The 22460-nt window shown below is 31.8% G+C and overlaps 2 protein-coding genes across 2 annotated transcripts; both read left to right on the forward strand.

Annotated features, from left to right (window-relative positions):
* Nucleotides 1–4167: 4167 nt before the first annotated feature.
* LOC123698619 lies at nt 4168–8808 on the forward strand. The gene is made up of 6 exons (XM_045645341.1): nt 4168–4621; nt 4800–5106; nt 6558–6654; nt 7111–7221; nt 8071–8244; nt 8755–8808. Exons 1-6 carry the CDS (start codon nt 4168–4170, stop codon nt 8806–8808), a joined length of 1197 nt encoding a protein of 398 aa, XP_045501297.1.
* A 12630-nt stretch (nt 8809–21438) lies between these two features.
* On the forward strand, nt 21439–22117 carry LOC123698534. Its single transcript, XM_045645189.1, has 2 exons — nt 21439–21611; nt 21647–22117. Exons 1-2 carry the CDS (start codon nt 21581–21583, stop codon nt 22024–22026), a joined length of 411 nt encoding a protein of 136 aa, XP_045501145.1. The 5' UTR covers nt 21439–21580; the 3' UTR covers nt 22027–22117.
* Nucleotides 22118–22460: the final 343 nt, after the last annotated feature.

Below are 22460 nucleotides of genomic sequence, written 5' to 3' on the forward strand. Positions count from 1 at the left end.
AATAAATCTGTAGTTATTTTGCAGTGGGAGTTCAAATGAGAAAAAATTAAGGCTCACATAGAGTATTAATATTTATACTTACCAAACATATTTATCTCCTTCATATAAAATCTTTGCATTAATTTACATTTTCTATAATACATTAACGAAATCAAAACCACAAATTAATAATAAAGCAAATAAATCAATTAACATATATGGTGTTTGTTGAAATGTAATGACGTTTATTTTGTGTGGAGTCCCATATTTATACAACAATAACACTGAATAACGCTATCGTTAAGTATTTGTTTACGTAATGGTTGAATTTGCATTTAGTAAATAAACTGAATTGCGGTAAATATTTTGTGCGCGAACTTAATTTCCTGTACGAAAATATTGGTATATTTCATGTTTATCCATAAACCATATGAAACATTCCGGCACAGGACCCTTTTGATGTAATTTTATTCTTATTCGTCTCGTTTCTGTCCGTCACTGCTAACCTATCCGTAATGTAATGAAGTACACTGCTTGTTATGGAGGGTTCTAGAAGTGAATAAGTTTAAACTTAATCCAAGTATAAGTCTCATTTTTTAACTGAGAAATGTGACGTCTCCTTCTTATATAGAAAGGCAGCGAGCATTCGAATCGCACAAACTTTAAACTAATTTAACTTTAAAATGGCTTTTCCCAGCTCTTCGAGGTGTTGACAAGCAAATGTCTTGAAGTTCCCTTTAAATTGAACTATACATTTTTTATTTCAAGTGTTAGTTTTGATTAATTGAATAAACACAACGTTGCTTAAAATATATTTAGTACCTACTTCAAAATCATAATTTTTCATTAAGTTGGAAAGTTTATGCGTGATATGGATATCATTTAAATTTTACTACTAGATAATAACTAGGAAATACCTTATCCTAATACATATTATTATAACTCCTTACACTAATATTATAAAGAGGAAAGATTCGAATTAAAAATGATATTTACCGATATTTTTCATTACGAGTTACAAATTGAATTAACATAAAGAAATGTCAAATAGACATTACACAACTAAAACTTTATGTATAATTTTACTCTTGTTTCATTACATTTATATACTACTAGCTTTCCGCCCGGGGCTTCGCCCGCGCAGTCAAAGAAAAACCCGCATAGTTCCCGTTCCCGTGGGAATTCCGGGATAAAACCTATCGTATGTCCCGGGGTAAAAAGTAGCCTATGTCCTTTCTCGGGTATCAAAATATCTCTATACCAAATTTCATGCAAGTAGTTAAGGCGTGATTGAGTAACAGACAGACAGACAGAGTTACTTTCGCATTTATAATATTAGTATGGATGTAATGTAAAGGGTAACTAATAACACTCGACACGTCGTCGGTAGTTTTAACAACTTATTAATAATTCACAAATATTATTTATTTCATTAATTTAACTATAGCGTTTATAATAATTATATGATAAAACACACTACGCCTAAAACATTCAACTAAATATAAACATAATTATTATTCAAGCAGTTCGCATAATATTATACATTTCAAAAGAATAATTTTAATCTTAATAATGTATTATGTTTATAAAACAGAAAATCCATATTCAGAAACAGCCTGTTTTTCTTTCAGGGCCCAAAACCTTTACTTTAAATCTTCAGTTACATAAATAGTTTCGATGGCTATAATTAAACATGAGGTTTTGTTTAATCATTATTTTGCAAGCGCTACGCCGGCGCCGTACACGCTACGAAGCATCTACGAAGATTTGTTGCTACGACAATTGTGGAAGAGCCCAAAAAAAAACATAAATTATTTTAAACTTATTAAAAAAGCGGTACTTAAAAAGATAACAAGAAACAATAAAATAGCATTCAATAATATCTAATTAATGCAGTTGAGTAATAAATTCTTATACTATGTTAAAATAAAAGTCTTATAAAAGCTATATAAAAAGTCAGGTGAACAGTGGGGTTTGTCGAAAAACAATTCGAATACGAGTATACGTGATCCAAAGCTATATCCGCAGGGACTCTCACAGTGATATATTGTCGTAGGTATCGGTAAAAGGTGTTTGAACGTCTACCCAACTAACCTTTTCTAGCGAAGTGAATAAATCTCCCAATTGTTGGGAATTATCTCTCATTAGAGGTGTTGGATGTTGCAAAATGTTGTTTTCTGTGAAAAGTTCCGTTGTGATAATGGTAACGAAAAGATCAATGCCAGATTTAGTATGGGAAGTGACATTTATATTTTTAGGGCGGCCATCGACCAAACCTTGCTTTAAACACGCTTTTATTATAAACAAAATAGTATAATATATAAATAATTTATGACCAATTTTGTCCAAATGTTGTTGTTATGCAATACTTTCTTCGGTTTTTCTTTGTTTTGCCAACCTGCGTGTAAGAACTGGGCGTGTAAATAATAAAAACATTATACTTTTACAATTTGTTACAATAAACATTACATGAGATATAAACATATTTGTAGGATACTAAATAAATAACAGCCATATATGACGTATAATAAGGCTTCAATTAGGTATTCTAAATTTACGAGGACAAAACGACGTTAAGTAAGGAATCATACAGAATTGACATATTATTCGGACTGATAAGGAATGCATCCCTGAGGAGTGGTTCCGAATTATAATGCTAAGTATGAACCATGTATAAACATATTCTATGAATGTCTTTAGTGAATTAATTTTAGATAGACACATATTAAGTTAGCGCTAAATTTATAGCTAAGACGGGTATTAAATTGAACTCGCTTGTGAATGTGTTACCGTGATTTATGTAAAGCATGAATAGGCTGTTTAATCAAGATAGGGCTGTATAAGGATGTAAAAAATAAAACGTCTTGTTTATTTTTATGAACAATAATTAATGGATAAAATAGCTTTTATGAATAACTATAATCAGTTGCAACATCGATTTTTATAACTTATTTTTAACATTTCTAATACATATATTATATTGTACAAACTGATTAAGATTAAGACGTATTGCATGTAGATTGTAAGTGTAAGTACGGACCTTTGTACGGACTAGTATTCTTTTCTATCCACAATTAATTAAACACAGTATAATCTCAACAAAGTTTTATATAAAATGGCAATATAATAGCATTGTTTCAGTTACGATTTAGTTTTAGAACAGAGCTAGCAAGGATAGCTTTAAAAAAGAAAATTAAAAAACAATCTTCGATAAAATCAAAGCAATTGGCAACCATACTTGTGAGCTCGCTAAGTATCTTAGAACTGTAATCCCTTGTCGATATTAAGCTCGATCGCTTGTGTTCTGAAAAAAGGAATAGACTCGAAATTAGTGTAATATCAATAAATTGCTGTATTAGTGTGTGTGTGTATTTAATGCGGGGTAAATGGGTGGGTAATTGTTTATATTCGTTTGAGTCTTTTTTTAATTGCAAAATCGATTAGAAATAACTCTATAAAGAAACAGTTGCTTTATATGCTCAATACGATGAAGATGACTTAAGATCAATAATAATAATTAATTAAATTTAGGTCTATTTATTCCAAACACCTTCTAGAGTATGAGTATACTAATTGTTAAAATCATTCTTTAATCTTTGATTGAATTGTTAAAAAACCCATGTCATGTTGTGTTTGTAAAAAAACGCCATTTTGTGTCATAATTAATTTCTAAATGCGTATTAGAATGGTATCACGCGTCCAAATTAAGTCTCTGTCCATCTTCTGCTTCATGTTATATTATCCCATGTCAAAATAAATTAAATGTAGGTTTGACATTTTAATCAAGTGCCGCATAAATATTAAATATCTGTATGTACCTAGTCAAAATGTCCTTGGTATTAATTAACTGCGTTGTTAATTAACCACAGACAACACATTCCTACACGTCTACTATAGTCACTTTTCCAATTACTACGTTATATGTTATTAAATATTAATGTCGAATCATTTACCACGTACAAACTTTCGATTTATGACAGCAATTAGTTTTTGTTTAATACTCAGTTATCAAAATGCCACTAGGTGTTATTAAAACTTTTACAGTAATTAAGCTATTACATGCCTTTTTCTGACATATTTTCATAGTATTTTTCGTTACCTCTATGAATTGGCCGTATTAAAAGGACTGTCGAATACAAAAACCAAGCCTGCGGCATTCATTCGATATAATCGCAAAAAAATATTGAAATGTTTATTAACACGAAAATGTTGCTGAGAATTTTTTGCAAATACGTTTATTACTCGGGCTCTGGAAATTTCGATTATGAAGATACATTTAAAGAGTCGATATTTTACAAACTATATACTGTGTTATCCTTTTCAGTATATATAACAATGATTTTATTTGAAAATTTCGCTGCAATGTTCGGAAAATTTCCTGAAGTGGAAAAGAATTCAGCCGTCATGTTCTCGGCTATTCATAACATCATACTCGCTAAAATGTTCTTCTTGTTATATCACAAGAATTCTATAAAGAAATTGAACTATGAAATGGCAACCGTCATGGAGAATATTGAAGTGGAGCACATTATGGAAGAGCAATACAGGAAAGTAAAATTTGGAATTACATTTTACGCTGTGAGCGTCTATTTGTCGTTAGGCGCCTACGGCATTGAGAGCTTGAGGAAGGTAATAAGTGAAGGCAAGTGAATTTACATTTTTATCGTTCTACATATTTTATTCATGCGATTTAAATGAAATATTTACTGGACACAATGTTGGCTTATAAATTGAGTTATATTTTATAGATAAGGTATGTAAAGGCGTCATTTAATGAAAAAGTATGTAATACTCTTACTCATAATTATTTTAATTTCTAGGAGCTCCGTTCTACACTGTTGTTACTTTTTTACCATTCTACGACGATGATTCAATTTTGGCAGCAATTATCCGTGCATTCTTTTATATGACCTGGTTGTATATGATGTTACCTATGATGGCAGCTGACTGTATGCCTATTATCCATCTCATAATGATGGCATACAAGTTTATTACACTATGTCATCATTATGAAAACATCCGGGAAGATTTTGATATAAACGTCAAAACCATGAATAAGCGAAAGGCAATTCACATTTTGAAATCTGGTTGTTTAGAAGGAATTTTAATGCACCAAAAATTATTACGGTAAGTAATTTGTTCGTGAAATTTCGATTACTTTTGTAAACAAAAAACTGGATCTTTTCGTTCAATCCTATGCATTTCGTATTAATAACCCCAAATGTGATTTTTAAACGTGTAAGAATTGTCTATAGACATCACTATAGTACAACTAGGATAATTTGTGATGCTAATTCAAAGTAGAGATTCATATTGAATCGGTTTGAAATCTTGCTTAATCAATAATTGGTTCATTTCCATTGTTTTCAATGCACAGCTGACTTCAACGATGCCGTGATTATACCGCATTCAGCATAATGAACATGATATTCCCGTTCCTTGTGGATATATTAATCAGTAAAGTTATTTTTAGAATAAATTAATGTTTAACATAATTTCTATTCTACTTCAATACAATTTGGAATAAGTTATAACTTGTCTAAGGGCCGATTTTTCAATCCTTGGATAAAATTTACACGTCCAATAAAGTATTACACGATAATATTAAAATGTCACATGTAAACTGTCAAATACTGGCAATTAGAATACATTTCACAAATGGTAGTTTAATACGTTATTCTACGAATAAGTTTTAACCAAGGATTGAAAAATCAGCCCTAAATGTAATTAGGTAATTTTACAAATCGTCCTTGTTCCCTCTTGTATGTAACCTATTCATTAATATTAAATCCAGACATATTAATATAATAAATAATGAAAAAAGAACCACATTCCATAGTAATAAATCCTTTTTTCATGTGTCAAGTAGACGATATATAATTCGAGTCTTTTCATATGTTAATAATTTACGTTGACAAATGAGTCTGAGTCATTAAGAAATTTCTAATCTCCCTTTGTAGAGCATAAATTGTCGTATACACGTGTATGGCTCTATAAAAGGAAAGCACATTCGTCGAAAAACGCTTATAGCTAAATTTCTCGGAAATAAGATTAACCCGAATAAATAAATATTATTGGTTCGTTAATACACTTATAAAGCATTGAAACAGCTCTCTGCTCTGATACTTCTAGGGAATTTTATTTTTCTTCCTGCTCTCGAAACGTTGCAAGCGATTTATCCTCTTCGTCGTCTTTATCATAGCTTATTGCATTTATTTCTCATTATTGTGCCGTTTTATTGAAAGCCATTACTATTGCTGATACTTGCTATGTAATATCGATTGTTGTGGAAGTTGAAAATTATTGTTAGCCATTGCTATTTTTATTCAAATCTTTTATTATTTTTCTGCCTTTAAAGTAATATTTTTATATTTTCTTTGCTATAATGTTACTTGTACGTTTACTTCAATTAAAGCTACAAATAAAACGAAACATGTAATTGTGTTTTTCATCAGTCCCTAATTGACACAGCGTCATAAGAAAAGTAAAAATCAAGTGCTGTCTACCAGCTCTGTCCCAAAATCTGATCCACTTGACACATATTGCGTGTGATTAACGTGTTCGTTCTTTCTGTACAGCCTAGCTGAAGAAATACACCATGTATTCGGTATTATAATGTCATTGCAAGTTTGTGAAAGTTCAGCGGTAGCAGTTTTACTTTTGCTTCGTTTAGCGGTAAGTAGAAAGAGTTGCAAAGTTTCAAGTTTCTTTAATGGCGGCACTGATTGCGTGCGCTCAGACCACTATATTAACCTGACTTATCTAGGCTGCCATGTTCGCGCCGCTAATGCTATCGTTGAAAATTATTTCTTGGTGCTTTCTTCACTTTTAATTAAATCTTAAAACATTTATTATTGCACACCGCGAGATCATCTATGTATCTTGATGAGCTGTTAAATACGTAATATTCAAGAATATTGTATAACAAGTTGGTCGAATAATTGTTACATTCATATTCCAGAGACAAAATAATATGAAAACATCTACTTGTATTTTTCAATCAGTATTTTTTTATAATTACCTACATAGGCAATATACCTATATGTTCATTATATATATAGTAACTAAAATAAGTAACCTAACCTTTATCTAAAAATTATCTTTATATTTTATAGAAGATGTTATTTTCAGTTATCCCCTCACTTGGATTTAACAAACGCGTTTATGACATACACGTTCGTGGGCTCGCTATTCTTTTTATTGGCTTTGAACCTTTGGAACGCGGGTGAAATTACATATCAGGTAACTTCAACATCAAAACTATAAATAAATCTGGTATTCTTTTTTATGGTTTCCGTTGTTATTTCTAAAAAAGTATCATGTAGATGGTATAAACCTTATATTCCTACACATTCGTTTTGATACGTAATAAATATACTAAAATATACGTGTAAATTAACATTTTGTGTTAGAAATAATTAAATTTTAGAGAAACCTTAATCATTAATTAATTTTCTTATCAACGTTCATGTAGTAAAAGCCGCGATATTGTAATTGTTTGCAATTACTGTCATAATGCCACTAGAAATGAACGTACATAAAAAAAATTATTATTATTGAAACACATTTGGTTATTACTGTTATATTACGAAATATTGATTTTAGTTTGTCACGTAAACGCGGTATATCAAATGTCATGAAACTATTAACGTCAGTTATAAGTTTGTGAGAAAACGGAAAATAAACGAGTACCTTAAGTTGACGATCATCTTGCAAATTGATTTTAATTTATTGTTTAATAAATAAAAGTGGAAATGGCTCTTTAAATATACTTATTGTTACATAGATATATAATACTAGTGGTCCGCCCCGGCTTCGCCCGTGGTACCTACATGTTTAAACTATCCTATCTCTCAAGTTGCATCGAACTGCACATGGTGTGCGAATTTTATTATAATCGGTTAAGGGGTTTAGGAGCCCATTGAGGACAAACATTGTGACACGAGATTTATATATATTAAGAAGATAATATCTATATATAATAATATCTTATTATCTTATCTTATCTTATCTAATATATATATAATATCTTACACTGACGGTTAATTATTTAATTGGAATAAAAAAGCTAATAGTATATAATAATTGCAGGCATCATTACTTTCAAATGCGATGTTTTATTGTGGGTGGCATTGTTGTGAAATGGAGAAAGAAGCCCATAAAGATATAAGACAACTTGTTTTGATTGGGTGTGCACAGGCACAGAAACCTCTTATATTAAAAGCTTTTGGTGTTCAAGATTTATCCTATGCTACGTTTGTATCAGTAAGTATCAATTGTGTGAAAATAAGATTATTCTGGAAAATTCTTTTAATTTCATAATTATTTTACTTCTTATTTATTAGATAATTAAGAATCTACTCATTATAAAAGGTAACTTCAGAATATACTTATGTAATAAAATGTATTTAAAATTTACTAGTATCTTATCAATGGGCTTTATTATTTAATTAGACGTTAGAGTGCACATTTTTTTAACAATTTTCAAAGAACATTGCAAGTAAAATCAATTTTTAAATAAGCAAAAGAATCATCTAAAAATTCGTTCGTGTTTTATTTAGTTTGGTTAAAATTTAAAAAAGCGTAGCGTGGAGAAAAGCTCTACATAAAACATATTAGAATTTTTAACTCAAAAGTTTATTTCACTTGAATTTAACCACGAGTATATCTTTATCTTCGTATATAAAATAAAAAGAAAAACGTAAGAAAACGGCGTAAAAAGAAAAAGAAAAAGAAGAAATGCTTCGACTTGGAAATAACTTTGTTTCTTTGCAGGTGGCAAGGATGACATATTCCATTTTCGCCGTATTTTATCAAAGGAGGGATTAGAGAAAGAAGCCATATTTTACGTATAGTTTGTGAATGAAGATAAAATAGGATAAAAAAATAGATATTTTCGTTCGTGTTTTTACGTCTCTTTTTATCGAACTATATTATAAACTAGCTGTGCCCGCGACTTCGTCCGCGTGGAATAGTGACTGCATAGTAGTTACTAATTAACTTAATTATTGAGTAAACACGTACTACCATAAATAATTAAAAGAACCGATAGTAAAATTTATTACCGAACTGAGCTAAAAAATAAAAAAAATAAATGCCTCATTAATTTTCTACGTATGGCACCAGGGGGGAGGCGAGCAAATTTCTTCCTTCCTTGTATTTGTATGGATGTTATTAACAATGTATCGTGCAGCAACTGATCAGCTTAATCGATACTCAGTTTTTATCAAATCCAGCACCAAATCCAAATCAGATCTTTCCTGAATATGTCTCCCGCCTGTAGTAACTAAACCGTTTAGACCGTGCAATAAAAATTAAATAAAAAAAAACCCAACGTAACGAAGAAAAGTGCATAGAAAAAGGAATAAATAATTTCACAAACTTCCCGACGATCTTTAAAAATAAATACCATTTTAAATATTTATAAAAAAAACAAAGTCGTCGGGGCTGCCATGCCAACATTATCATAATATAATATCATATATACCTCTATAAATATTTTTTTTAGAATGGTACTTAATTTTTAAGATCGTCGGGAAGTTTGAAAAATGATTTATTCCTTTATCTTCGTTGCTTTGGGATTTTTTTTTAATTTTTAAATTTTTAAACTTCTGTTTCTTCTAACTTTCTTATTTTCATGTAATATTTTCAAGTGAGCGAGACCGAACTATCAAATGTACCTCCATATTACATTCCTACATCATATTGATTTGGGCCGTAACCGTGCCCAAATTGTAATGGACCACAGTGGCAAAAGAAGTGGTATATTTAGGAAAAAAAAATTCCAAGGGCCAGGCCTATGTGGCTTTGAGTAGAGTTCAAAATTTCCAGGGTGTGGCTATCCTCCCGCTCCCATATCTCCTCTTCTTTCACAGATTTTTAACCCTTTCCTTTCCACCCCTAGTAAATGGCAGAACCGATTTTGATGTAAACCATATCTATACGTAATTGTACCTATATGTACATTGTACACGTCATATCCTGTCGTTTGATGCTCCATTTGGTTTATTTATACCCACTGTCGCCCCTAAAGTGCCCTAAATGTAATAAACGGATGAACCGATTTCGATAAAATATGACTAATTGTAATTCACACTTTGCCCTTTCATATGCCCCGTTTGAGTATATTATTTGACCACATTCGATTATTGTTCATTTCCACTTTTACCGCTGTAATCTAATAAATGGATTAACCGAATTGGATAAAAATATAACTAACTGTACTTCACCCGTTATGCACTTTCATATTTGACAATATTCGTTTTTTTCATTCCCACTTTTACCCATATATAGGTATAATAAATGGATGAACCGATTTTGATTAAATATGTCTAATTATACTTTACACGTCATGCCCTTTCATTTGATATGTCACTTGAGTATATTTGACAAAATTCATTTTTTTATTAGATACCACTTTTATACCTATATCAAATAAATGGATGAACCGATTTTGATAAAATTTGACTTATTGTTACTTTCATTTGGTCGTTCACTTTCATTTCACTTTTACCCCTATATACCTAGATATAATAAATGGATGAACCTATTTTGATAAGTACACTTTATCTAAGAACCAGCGTCTGAAAATATGCTGCCTAACAAAAAAAAACCGCATCAAATTCGGATTACCTGTTAGCGAGCTACGGTAGCACAAACATGTATTATACACATATAGTTGTCAAACACTCATCACCCATCTTTTTGCGTCGGGAGTTAAAAATATAATACGACAATCGACATAATTTAAAGGACATTTTATGTATAAAATTTACCTAGAAAAAACATAATTCTAATTTGACCCCTTCCCCCCTACTACTTCAGCTTACCCCTCTCCCCCCCACCCTTGGGGACTTTCGATATGATCACCTGGACATTTATAGGAATAACTGTAACAGATAACTTATATCGTACACTGTACAGTGTACAATAAATAGAATGCCTTAGCAAATGTTCGCCGTGAATACTTAAATGGTTATAACTTTTTTGTTTACGAACCGATTGACATGAAATAAACACTAAATGTTAAATGAAGATTACTCCAATATATTAGTGAAAACCGCATCTAAATCGGATAAGCCGTTTCTGAGATTAGCGTGCACGAACATACAGACAAACAGACAAACAGACAAACAGACAAACAGACAAACAGACAAAAATTTTTTTAACTACAGTTTTGGGTTTGGGATCGATTTAGTAATAACACCTGCTAATTTTTTTTTCCATATTTTCATTGTACAGACACCGCTTTTCTAGAATTTTATTATATGTATTGATGATGATGATGATGATGATGATGATGATGTACAGACACCGCTTTTCTAGAATTTTATTATATGTATTGATAAAAATCAGCCAAGTGCGAGTTGGACCCGCGCACGAAGGGTTCCGTACTATCCATTTATATTGAAAATCACGTTTATTGTATTAACCATTAATATTTTATTATAATTTTTTTTTTAATTTTTAATACATATTTGTTGTTGTAGCGGCAACGGAAATACATAATTTGTGAAAATTTCAGCTTTTTCTAGCTATCGCGGTTTATGAGACGGACCGACAGACAACGAAGTCTCAGTAATAGGTTCCCGTTTAATAAAAAATATAGTAAATGCGAATTGGACTAAAAGGATCGAGTGTCGTGGGTTGTATTGTTGCTTATCTTGTTTATCTACATTGTATACCACCTTGTACCTAATATCTAGTTCCTACTCGTACTACGTAATTAGAAACTGTTTCCCGACTATTCTACCTACTTGTTTTATTATTATTGTTTTAAGTATTCTGATATATTAGTAGATAGCACTTTATAATGCATGTTATCATTAATCATCATAATTCACTAATTTTATTATCAATTATTGCAATGGTTGTTTAAGACGAATAAGTTTGTAATGAAAATACGTTCCTCTGTATTTATCGAACGTTTTACTTCTGTTTATCAACAATAAATAAATTAATAAACACTCTTTATTATGTTCGACACCAAATTATTTCATTTAAGCACTCCAGTAAATTACTTATAATCGACGCATTGATGTAAAAATGCGTAGAACTTAGCTAGCTGAATAACAATTTAAATTTTTCGCTAATGGATCATTATTTTAAGTGGTTGTTCTCGAAAAATATGCTTTTATATTCATACGAATACGTTATACCATAATAGGTTTTAATGCATTAAAAAAATGTGTTTCTGTATCTACAATCTAAATTATATCTCGAGAATTTCATTACCACTCGGTTTGAATTTCCGTAAACATGTACCTTCCTGTAGAGATCGATAATAATTTAATAACAATAATATTGCTTTGTCAGTCCCAAAACGTGCCTCAACATTCACCCCGAAAGCCTTCTAAATTATAATCCATAATATCAATATTATGTCAGGGTCAGTAACGACAAGTCCATCATTGATGAATTGATCGAATTAAATGTCTGAGAAAGATAGCCATAAATATATCACACTTCATACTAGATCAGTAAGCAAGGTGAACAATGAGAAATAAACTAGCATATATTCTTGTTTCTATCAGTTTCTCTTAGTCCGTGGCTATTTATAAATATAATTTAAAAGGATTATGTAATTCCATAAAGAAAAACATGTTCGTCCCGTAATATATGTATTGAATGCTAGGCATAGTACCTACTGATATCTATTGCATTCTTCCCTACGCTTTTCTGCAATATCGCTACCAGCATATTAACTTTATAGAATTTCCATTTAAAAATCTGACATTCTGACATACAATACGTTTGGAGATTTCAGTGAAAAGCGTTGCATTGAAATTTAATATAAGAATAGTTATCTTACAATTTTGGAAAAACGCAGTTGGTATAAATTATAATCATTCATAAAATTTCATGTATAATCTATGTATTATATACAGGGTTATTTGTAAAACACCGGCAACCTTGCAGGACAAGATAGTAATAGACATCATAAGTAACAACATTTGTTCTACGACTTTTGGCATAACGCAATAAATTATTTTTAAATGATTTTTTAAGTTTTTATTGTACTCTCCTAACATTTGTAAGTCTATGTTCTATTCATTATCGAAAGGACGACGCGACGCCCCCTTTTCCCTCCCGTTCGTTTCTTGTTTACGTAATGTTTGGAATGCGCGTAGAGTTTATAATATTCAAACGGAAAATTAAGTGAATATTTATTTTTGTATGAAAATAAAATCTAACAAATTATCAAAAGTCGTAGAACAAATGTTGTTACTTATGATGTTGGCTATCTTGTCCTGCGAAGTTGCCGGTGTTTTACAAGTAACCCTGTATAAAACTCAAAGGTGACTGATATAGTGATCTATCAACGCACAGCCCAAACCACTGGACGTATCGGGCTGAAATTTGGCATGCAGGTAGATGTCATAACGTAGGCGTCCCCTAAGAAAGGATTTCCCGAAATTCTTGCGGGAACGGGGAAAAACGGGGACGCACGTACAAAGTCGTGGGCGGAAGCTAGTTATAATTTAAAGTATTTCAATAACTGACAAATCAAAGAAGTCGTAACAACTTCTTTGTTGAAGTAAGAATTAAAAATTACTCATTCAATACAAGATAAATGAACTTGGAAAGGGAATTAAGATGCGAGATAAGTTTTACAGCAATTTGTTTCTCAGCTTCTTGCCTCCAATAAGTAGAACAAACAGGCAATCTTGTAAATCCCTCAAACTTCGCAAGACCCTTCAGAGCTTCCCGCAGCTCGCTATTCAGAACAAAATTGCCGAGAAGCTGAACCGAAAATGTTAATTGTAAACGATTCTATTTTTAATCCTTAAAAGTAGCCTTTATAGACTTAGATCTGGGTTGGTTTAACGTTTTTAAATTAATTTACAGTACATTTGCTATATATTTAATCGCTTATCTTAATAAAAAAATGGTTTCCTCGAAAATTATGTCAGAAAAAAATTACCGGATCTTGAATTGACATAAAAAATAGTTCATAAGTTAATAAATGTTTATTATTTCTCCTGTGGTAGAGATACAAGTATTTATCTTGATTTTCGGGTGACTGAACATTATTCATAAATACCTACATATTATTTATTAAATATATGTGTGTAGTTTATCAATTTCTAACCGTGTTTAACCAAGGATATGACGAGTTTGCGTATGAAAGCAAACACGCCAGCCGGTAGCATGATTAACAACTGACAATAACTAACTTCTATCAATTCGCTCGAACCCGGAAGTTGCTATTATCTCAACAAACTTTGCTGTCCCAAATCCAAACAATTACAGAATCCAATCAATTCAAGATACAAATGCTCGTCATTGTCCTGAATTTGCTTTGATGTATTTTAATAAACAATATCCGTTTTATATAGAGATACTTTATATTAGTGGTGTTTTTTGTACTTTCAGGTTATTTAAATATTGCACGAGTTTGCTTTTGATATAAAAAAGGGTTTAACATGGATAATTTGAAATTTAATGGTTTACCTATTGTAAGAAACGATTTTAATACCGTCGCTGAGTCGCATAATATGTCGCTAAAAAACAAACATATTGTATTGAAAATTATGCATCTTGAAAGTTTTCATATTAATCTCCCATTGTAGGTTTACAACCATTCAAAGTATCTTTTTTACATATATATGTGTTTTTTGTAGATAAAGTTTTAATTGAAGTAAAAACTGCCCTAGGAGTACAATAAAAGCAGTAAAGCACTCTCTTAAACGATATAATAACACGGTATGTTATTCTTTAATTTCCTTCCTTAATTAACATCAAAAACATCTTCTTAAATCTAAATTATCTAGTAAACAGTCGCTGCCGCGTCTCAAAAGAAAATAAACAATGCGTACTGTTCAAACATTGTCATGTACCTACTCTCAATTTGCTTGGAAAACAAGTCAGTCCCGAAAATACCTCAGTCTATAGTCTATACTGGTATCTAACGTCACATTAGCACAGTTTATGGGCCGGGTTAACGAGGAATTCCTGAAGATCGTTAACCTTCCTATCATTGGAGATAAATTTCGACGTGACGCGTGGGAGTCCAACTCCAATTAAATGTCGTATTCAAATTATCTCCTTTTGTATAAATTTTCTGTTCAACGAAATCATATTTCTTGTTGACCTTTGGTTTTTAGATTGTTTGAAGTTAATAGCACTTTATAGGATGAATTTTCCAGTTTTTGAAGTTTCCTTGCCGCCTTTATTGTATTATTTTTATTTTAAAGTCCTGACGTATCAAATACTTTTATGAGATTGAATAACAATTGAATTTGTTCAGTATAAATAAAAGCCTCTTTGAAACTGTTAAACTATTGGTACGTATGATATAATACGTTGATCGAAATACTTTAATCTCGTAAATCCGTATTGACCTCCTGATGTTTGTTTACCTCGTACCTAGCAAATTGAAATATGAGTTGTAATTAATTTTTACTCGATAAACACTATTTATTGGCATCGAAATATCAGATAATGATTGCACCGGATTTATATAAATTGGTTTTGTGAATTGTTATGTTACGTATAAATTATTGTTTGTGTACAGGGAAATTACGAAATTTGTGTACTTATTTCGTTAACACATTATGGGTTTTCATTAAAAGAATAGATTTTTTTAACAAATAGTTACGTTAAATAGGATTTCAGGAAAATTTGATGAAAATTAAGAATGCAATTTTTTGTTTGTACTATACGTTAATAACTAATTGAAATTAAACGATGTGAAAGTATATTACTAGACACTAATGATCAATAGTTACACTCATATAATATTGATATATACAATAAGGCTTGCATTTGTGCATTTTTTCTACGTGATAAAGAGTACGCGTAGGTACATGATTATAGCTTACCTTTTCTACGCCAATCTGACCGCCCATAAGTATATATTAATTTATTTTTCGTTCATACTTTCATACATTTATGTTACGAATACATTTCTATGTATCTATTAAAATTTTGCTTAAAATAAATACAAAAATATTATAACTTATTTAGTTTTTAGTCCTGTTGTGATATCGCATTGTAATGGAAAGAAAATAAAGAGAATTTAACGTAGAAACATTTCCTTTATAAATGCACGAAGCGTAAAGCCAGTGCACTAAAATTACATCCTAATAACTATGGCGAGCTATCTAACAAACGACACGGTTATCTATTGCAAAACTTTAAAGCGAAATTATGTTACCGAATATTAAATTTCTGTTGTCTTTGGAAATTTATGGGTACCTTTTAGAAAGCCGATTATTACACACTCGCTAGAAGATGATTTATTACTAACCTATTATGATGTAGCCCTTTCATACCTTTCATTAAAGTTTGAGTGTTGGAGGCTATGTATGAGATGGTAAAGGAACCAAAGAAGACATATAGATGAAAATGTCCTGTTTACGATTTTATACACTAGTGTTGAATTCGACGAATAATTTTTTCGGTATCTATCCAGATTTCGATACATAACCCCTTCAAACGAATAATGTTTATTCATTTTTATTATTTCGTTAGAAAGGGGTTTTGATAGACTAATTGTTTTGATATGTATCGATAAAACTACCAATATCGCAAAAAAGCAAATAGTGATCGTTTTTTTGTTGGATTAATACAAAACAATGTGTTTCAAAACAGTGAATTGATCAGTGATCATAATATTGGTTAATTCGTTTCTAATAATAAATATTAGAAGTATTAATCGAATATCATACCATACGATTATATCATGATGTTCCTAGTACTTTTTTATGGATTTGTAGATTATTTAAAAGTGATACATATAATCTAGAAAAATTAAACTTATTATGTAGGTACGTTGGTATAAGTAATTGGTAGGTATATCTAATTAATTAATTATTAATCCCCAACCTACTAGTATAACTTCCATTAGTCCACTTTGCTAATTAATGTATTTAATTTGAATACTGAATTCATTAGATACTTTTTTTTGTTGTAGTCATCAAGTGTGAAGTTGATTTCGTAGAAAATATTCTCAGTAAATTTCTTAAGTTAACAGTATACTATCTCGATTAGATCTCGATAGTTTAATAAAATTCCCTTTACTAATATCATTATTTAAAATATATCAGTTTAATAGGACTCAGTAACATCTGTTATTTCAAATAGATAGTTGAGATTATGATTTATGGATTCTCTCTAGTTGCGATGCGTGGAGACTTCTCAGAAAGAGACGTTTACTAAGCTAATATTATTATTGAACGATAATAATTACATAGCGACTGCTTGATTATTACTACTCCGGAATATAAATGATATCTGATTTTCAACTTTTCCATGTAATTATTAGTTATCTGCTCTGTATTTTTGTTTGACAAACAAGTGGGTGTTTCGTAATGTTCAATTTGATTTCTGAAATACTTTACCTGTCTTACATAAACATAAAGTCTATATTATTTATCTATATATAGTCTTTATCTAATTTTAAATTATATTAAATAATTAAATTTTTAAATATGAATTGTAATACCTATAGCTTTAGATAACTGTAAACTGTATCGCATTGTAATAATAATTTTACACATTTTGTTGGGTTGCGATCTGCTCCTGAAATTAATGTAACGCCTATAGGCCCAACAACTAACGATATCGTGATCTGTTATGTGTATTCAATTTTAAATAAATAAATAAATTTCTACGAGTCCCGTTGTTGAACAATCTAACATGAATTATATCTAATTTAATGGGAATTGTAATATATGTAACAACATGTAGGCTTTTATAATCAACAATAATAATATAATATCATACTAATAATCAATAATAAAGCGAAATACAAACGTAGGTATTCATCACGAGCACAAAATATACAGCATGTTATTTGAGACATTCACTTTACGTGCACTATTTCGTGTATCCAATAAAGTTGGTGATACAGTGTCGGTGATTGCAATACGGTACATAATCGGGCTATGGAGGGACGCTGAGGCAAATTTACCAACGACCTCTTGGCACACATCCAAGTCGTCAGTGAACCGGTGCGGCCCATGTAAAACAGCTTTACTAAAACTGGATGATTTTTTTTTATTCCTTTAATCTCTGGAGCAGTTTATGACGTCAAGGTTGGAGAAAATGTTGCCTCACTGGTTCGAGTACACACAGATATGGATAGGACTTTGTTCTTGCGGTGTTTATTTATAATATGTATATGATTCCTCCACATTGTGTTTCCAGGATTCTATTTTAATATAACGTTTAACGAGGTCTGTGTCTATTCATGTACCCTACACCGTTTCCAGGAAAAAAATATTTAAGTAAATTGAATAATTCGCAACATGTTTTAACACTGAAATCTATTTTGAGGATAAAATATATAAACTGCATATCTATAATATAAAAATGAATCCCAAAATGTGTTGGTAAGCGCATAACTTGAGAACGTCTTAACCGATATTGTTAATTCTTTTTTTATAATATTCCTTGAAGTTCGAGGATGGTTCTTATGTAGAGAAAACGTGAATATGTACCACGGGCGGGTCAGGAGTGGCTGAGTTGGTGAGGCATCCGCCCCGGAATGGCGCGAAAGGATGCGGGTTCGAGTCCCGCCTCGTGATCGAATTTTTTCTATTCTTTATAAATTTATATTTATAAAGCATTTGAATGCCATAAAACCAAAAATATAAATTCTATAAACTGCATTGTCTCTATTTTGAGTTAATGTCAGCGGATAATAATTTATGCAAAATATTTTATTCATGTCATGTTTTAAATCTTTGTGATACGAGAATGAGTTAACTTAATATACATTTACATTGATTCTTTCGTTTTATCACATAATCTATTGTAATTTGTAAGAATTTATTCAATCAGAGTATATTTCTGAAATAAATAGAAAACTTAGCAACAGTTGCATTAGCTGTATTTGTGGAATTACTTAGTCTGTGTTAGTACACACGGCAATTTACCCAAATAATGATCGAGTGATAGTTGACTAACGATCTGGCTAGCTTATAGCTGGATATCTACATGTTGGGCTGATATATTGCCGGAAATTAAAGCCTTTGATGTGTCCGGTCAGGTACCCATCCGCTCATATTATAGTATCCTTCGTAAGAACGGGAAGATTATTAAACTTCGTCTTATATTTTGGTTATTTAGATTAGACAAACCATGGGGGGTTAATTTATAAATTTAAACTATTAAAACATAGATTTTGACTTTAGAGTGTCATCTATTATATAAAAATAAATCCGGTTTTCCTTCCTGACGCTATAACTCCAGAATGCACGAACCGATTTCCACGGTTTTGCATTTGTTGGAAAAGTCTCGGGCTCCGTGAGGTTTATGGCAAAGAAAAGATGTCTCTGGTCGCGAAACGGAGTTCGCCCGGTTTACTAGTCATATTTTATTTGTTTTAATTCTGCGGGTAATTATTCTAACTACTTAAATCGGATTATATTCATTTTATAAAATTATTAATTAACTACCATAGTTAGTGAATGAATAAGATTATAAATACAAAAGCTAAATGAAAACCAAACGGAATAAAATTGAATGTGTACAACTTTTAGCCTAATAAGTTTGCGGCCGCTGTGGCGGGTTCCAGCCAGGCTCTCTATTTGATTGTCGGATTGACATATTTTGATTGCTGAATATGAATTCAAAATCCGGTATCAATTGTATTTTTCCTACACGTGTTCTTTCTATCTTGTTATCTGAGACTAGACGGATTAAATTGATTGATTTATTTTACTTTATCTGTATGAATTTCTCTTGTAGGTTTGTTTCTAGTTATGGTAGTTTTTTTATAGATACAGGAGACTATTGAGTTTTGTATGTCGTTAGATTATGTTTACTTTCCTAATGTTTAAATTCTCTCTGTAGGTATTATAGCTACAGAATACAATCTTCCAAGGTTATTCGAAATGCACGGTGCTTATAACAGTTACCTGCACGGAGCACGTGACACATTGCTCGTTGTTTCATTATCTGGAGTTAACGAAATAACTAAACCAACCCATTACGCTGTGATGAAGTCGTCTCCATATAGGGAGTGGTTTCCGTGTATATTCACGGTATTGGATTCCGGCCAACTAACATTACTTATCCGGACAAATTCCCGGTTAAGTATGACTTGGTTAGCACCTGTCGCTAAATTAGCTTTACGTAACCATTACACGAAAACCTCCAGCTAATTTGCGGATAACTGAGATGAAGATTGAAAATGCAATTAAGTACATTATGCTTTTGTGAAAGTGTAATACAGATGCGAAAAGTACTTGATGATGTTGTGCTTGCTAATTTACGCAGGTGATAGTTGCCACTATGCGGCAGAAAGAAAGTACCTAATCTTATTTCAGAAACGAAAGTATCCATAAGTGCTCTAAGCAACAAGCAAGCATTAAAGCTATAATCTGTTAGATAAGCAGAAGAACGTTACGTCTACCTTATTTTGCAGATATAATGTTGTCGAAAGGAAGTGTTAAACTGTGATCATAACGCAATCATTATCATTAAGCTTAAACGTTAATCTTAACCGCTATTACTGATTTTAACCGCATAGTCACCACGGCCTCAGCTCTCCTAGTTGATCGAATGTGCCACGCACAATAATTGTCCCATTAACCTTTGGCTGTTCGGGCTTAATATCAACCGGCCGATAATGCAACTGAATTATTAATATCCCAATTTAAATACGTCATTTAGTTAGTGGTTGGCGATGAAAGAAATGATCCCCATTGGAAAATAGATTTATTGCCCGTCACACGGTGTCAACTCAACACTTTTATAAGCCTGGAAATACTATTTGTATATTTGGTCTAATACATGTTAATACAGTTGAATTTTGTATACGATTATTTTTTGTATTATTAATTATACTGAGACTATTAATTTTTATTAAGAACTCAGCTATATTTTATGTACTACAGGGTCCGCCATCTAACTTTTTTTTTTTTCAACTAGTGCTTATTTCGTGAATGGCAACACTTAGCTCATGCCTAATTTGACAGATAATTAGTTTTATCCTTCCGCTGAACGAATATGGTTGTGTATACGCTTGAACAACGCTGGGAAATATTGCGACATTACTTTGAAAATCATGGTAATGTTGCAGAATGTGTGCGAAAATTGCGTACGGATTTTGGAAGAAATGAAGCACCGTCAGCTCCGTATGTTCGTTACCTTGTGAAAAAAGTGAAAGAAACTGGCATCCTCATCGATAAACCAACGCGTGAAAAGCCAAAAACAGTGCGTACACCCGAGAATATTGCTGCTGTGGCCGATAGTGTGCGTGAAACGCCATCAACATCAGTTCACCGTCGTTCTCAACAATTAGACATTTCGGAGACATCATTGAGACGAATTTTGCGTAAAGACCTTGGTATGACGCCGTACAAAATCCAATTGGTTCAGGAGTTGAAGCCAACTGACCATCCAATGCGTTTTCGCTTCGCTAAGTGGGCCTGCGATCGACTTGCAGAAGATGCGGATTTTGCCAAAAAAATCATCTTTTCAGATGAAGCTCATTTCAAACTTGGCGGGTATGTAAACAAGCAGAATTGTCGCATTTGGGGCACAGAAAACCCGCACGCATTCATTGAAAAGCCGGTGCACCCAAAACGAGTCACTGTTTGGTGCGGATTTTGGTCCAGAGGCATAATTGGGCCATTTTTCTTCGAAAATGAGCAAGGTGGCGCCGTTACAGTCAATGGCGATCGTTATCGGGCCATGTTGAACGAGTTTTTGTTCACAGAAATTGAAGAGGAGGATATAGGCAACATTTGGTTTCAACAGGACGGCGCAACGTGCCACACAGCCGACGCTACACTTGATGTTTTGCGCCCTGTTTTTGAAAATCGCATTATCAGCCGCAGAGCTGATGTCGTTTGGCCACCTCGGAGCTGCGATTTGACACCGTTGGACTATTATTTGTGGGGTGCCGTCAAAGATAAGTGTTACGCCGACAAGCCAGAGACAATTGACGCTTTAAAGGACAATATTCGTGAAGCCATTGGTGAAATACAGCTGCACACAATCGATAATGTACTCAAAAATTGGACCGATCGTGTAGGCTACTGCATGGCCAGCCGAGGCAGCCATTTGAATGAAATTATATTCCATCATTAACCGGAAGGATTGTACTTTCAAATAAAAAAAGAAATTTGAAAAAATATTTAGTAGTTTTTTTTTAATAGCATTTTTAAAAAAAAAATGTTATTTGGCGGACCCGTTAGGTACTTGAAAACACATATAATTTCTACTAATATTATAAATGTGAAAGTAACTCGATCATATTTGGAGTTTCGTACATAAATAGTGTCTGACCTGATAAAGTACATGCTTTGTCCCGGAAATCCCACGAGAACGGAGGATTACGCGAGCGAAGCCGCGGAACAAATGCTAGACTATACTAATATACTAATAATATTATAAAGAGGAAAGGTTTGTTTGTATGTATGGTTTTTACGCATAAACTACAGTACCGATTATAATAAAATTTAGCACACATATAGAGGGTAATTTGGATTAACACATAGGATAGGTTTTATCCCGGAAATCCC

Source organism: Colias croceus, chromosome 16 (genome assembly GCF_905220415.1).
Source record: "Colias croceus chromosome 16, ilColCroc2.1".
NCBI classification, from domain to species: domain Eukaryota; kingdom Metazoa; phylum Arthropoda; class Insecta; order Lepidoptera; family Pieridae; genus Colias; species Colias croceus.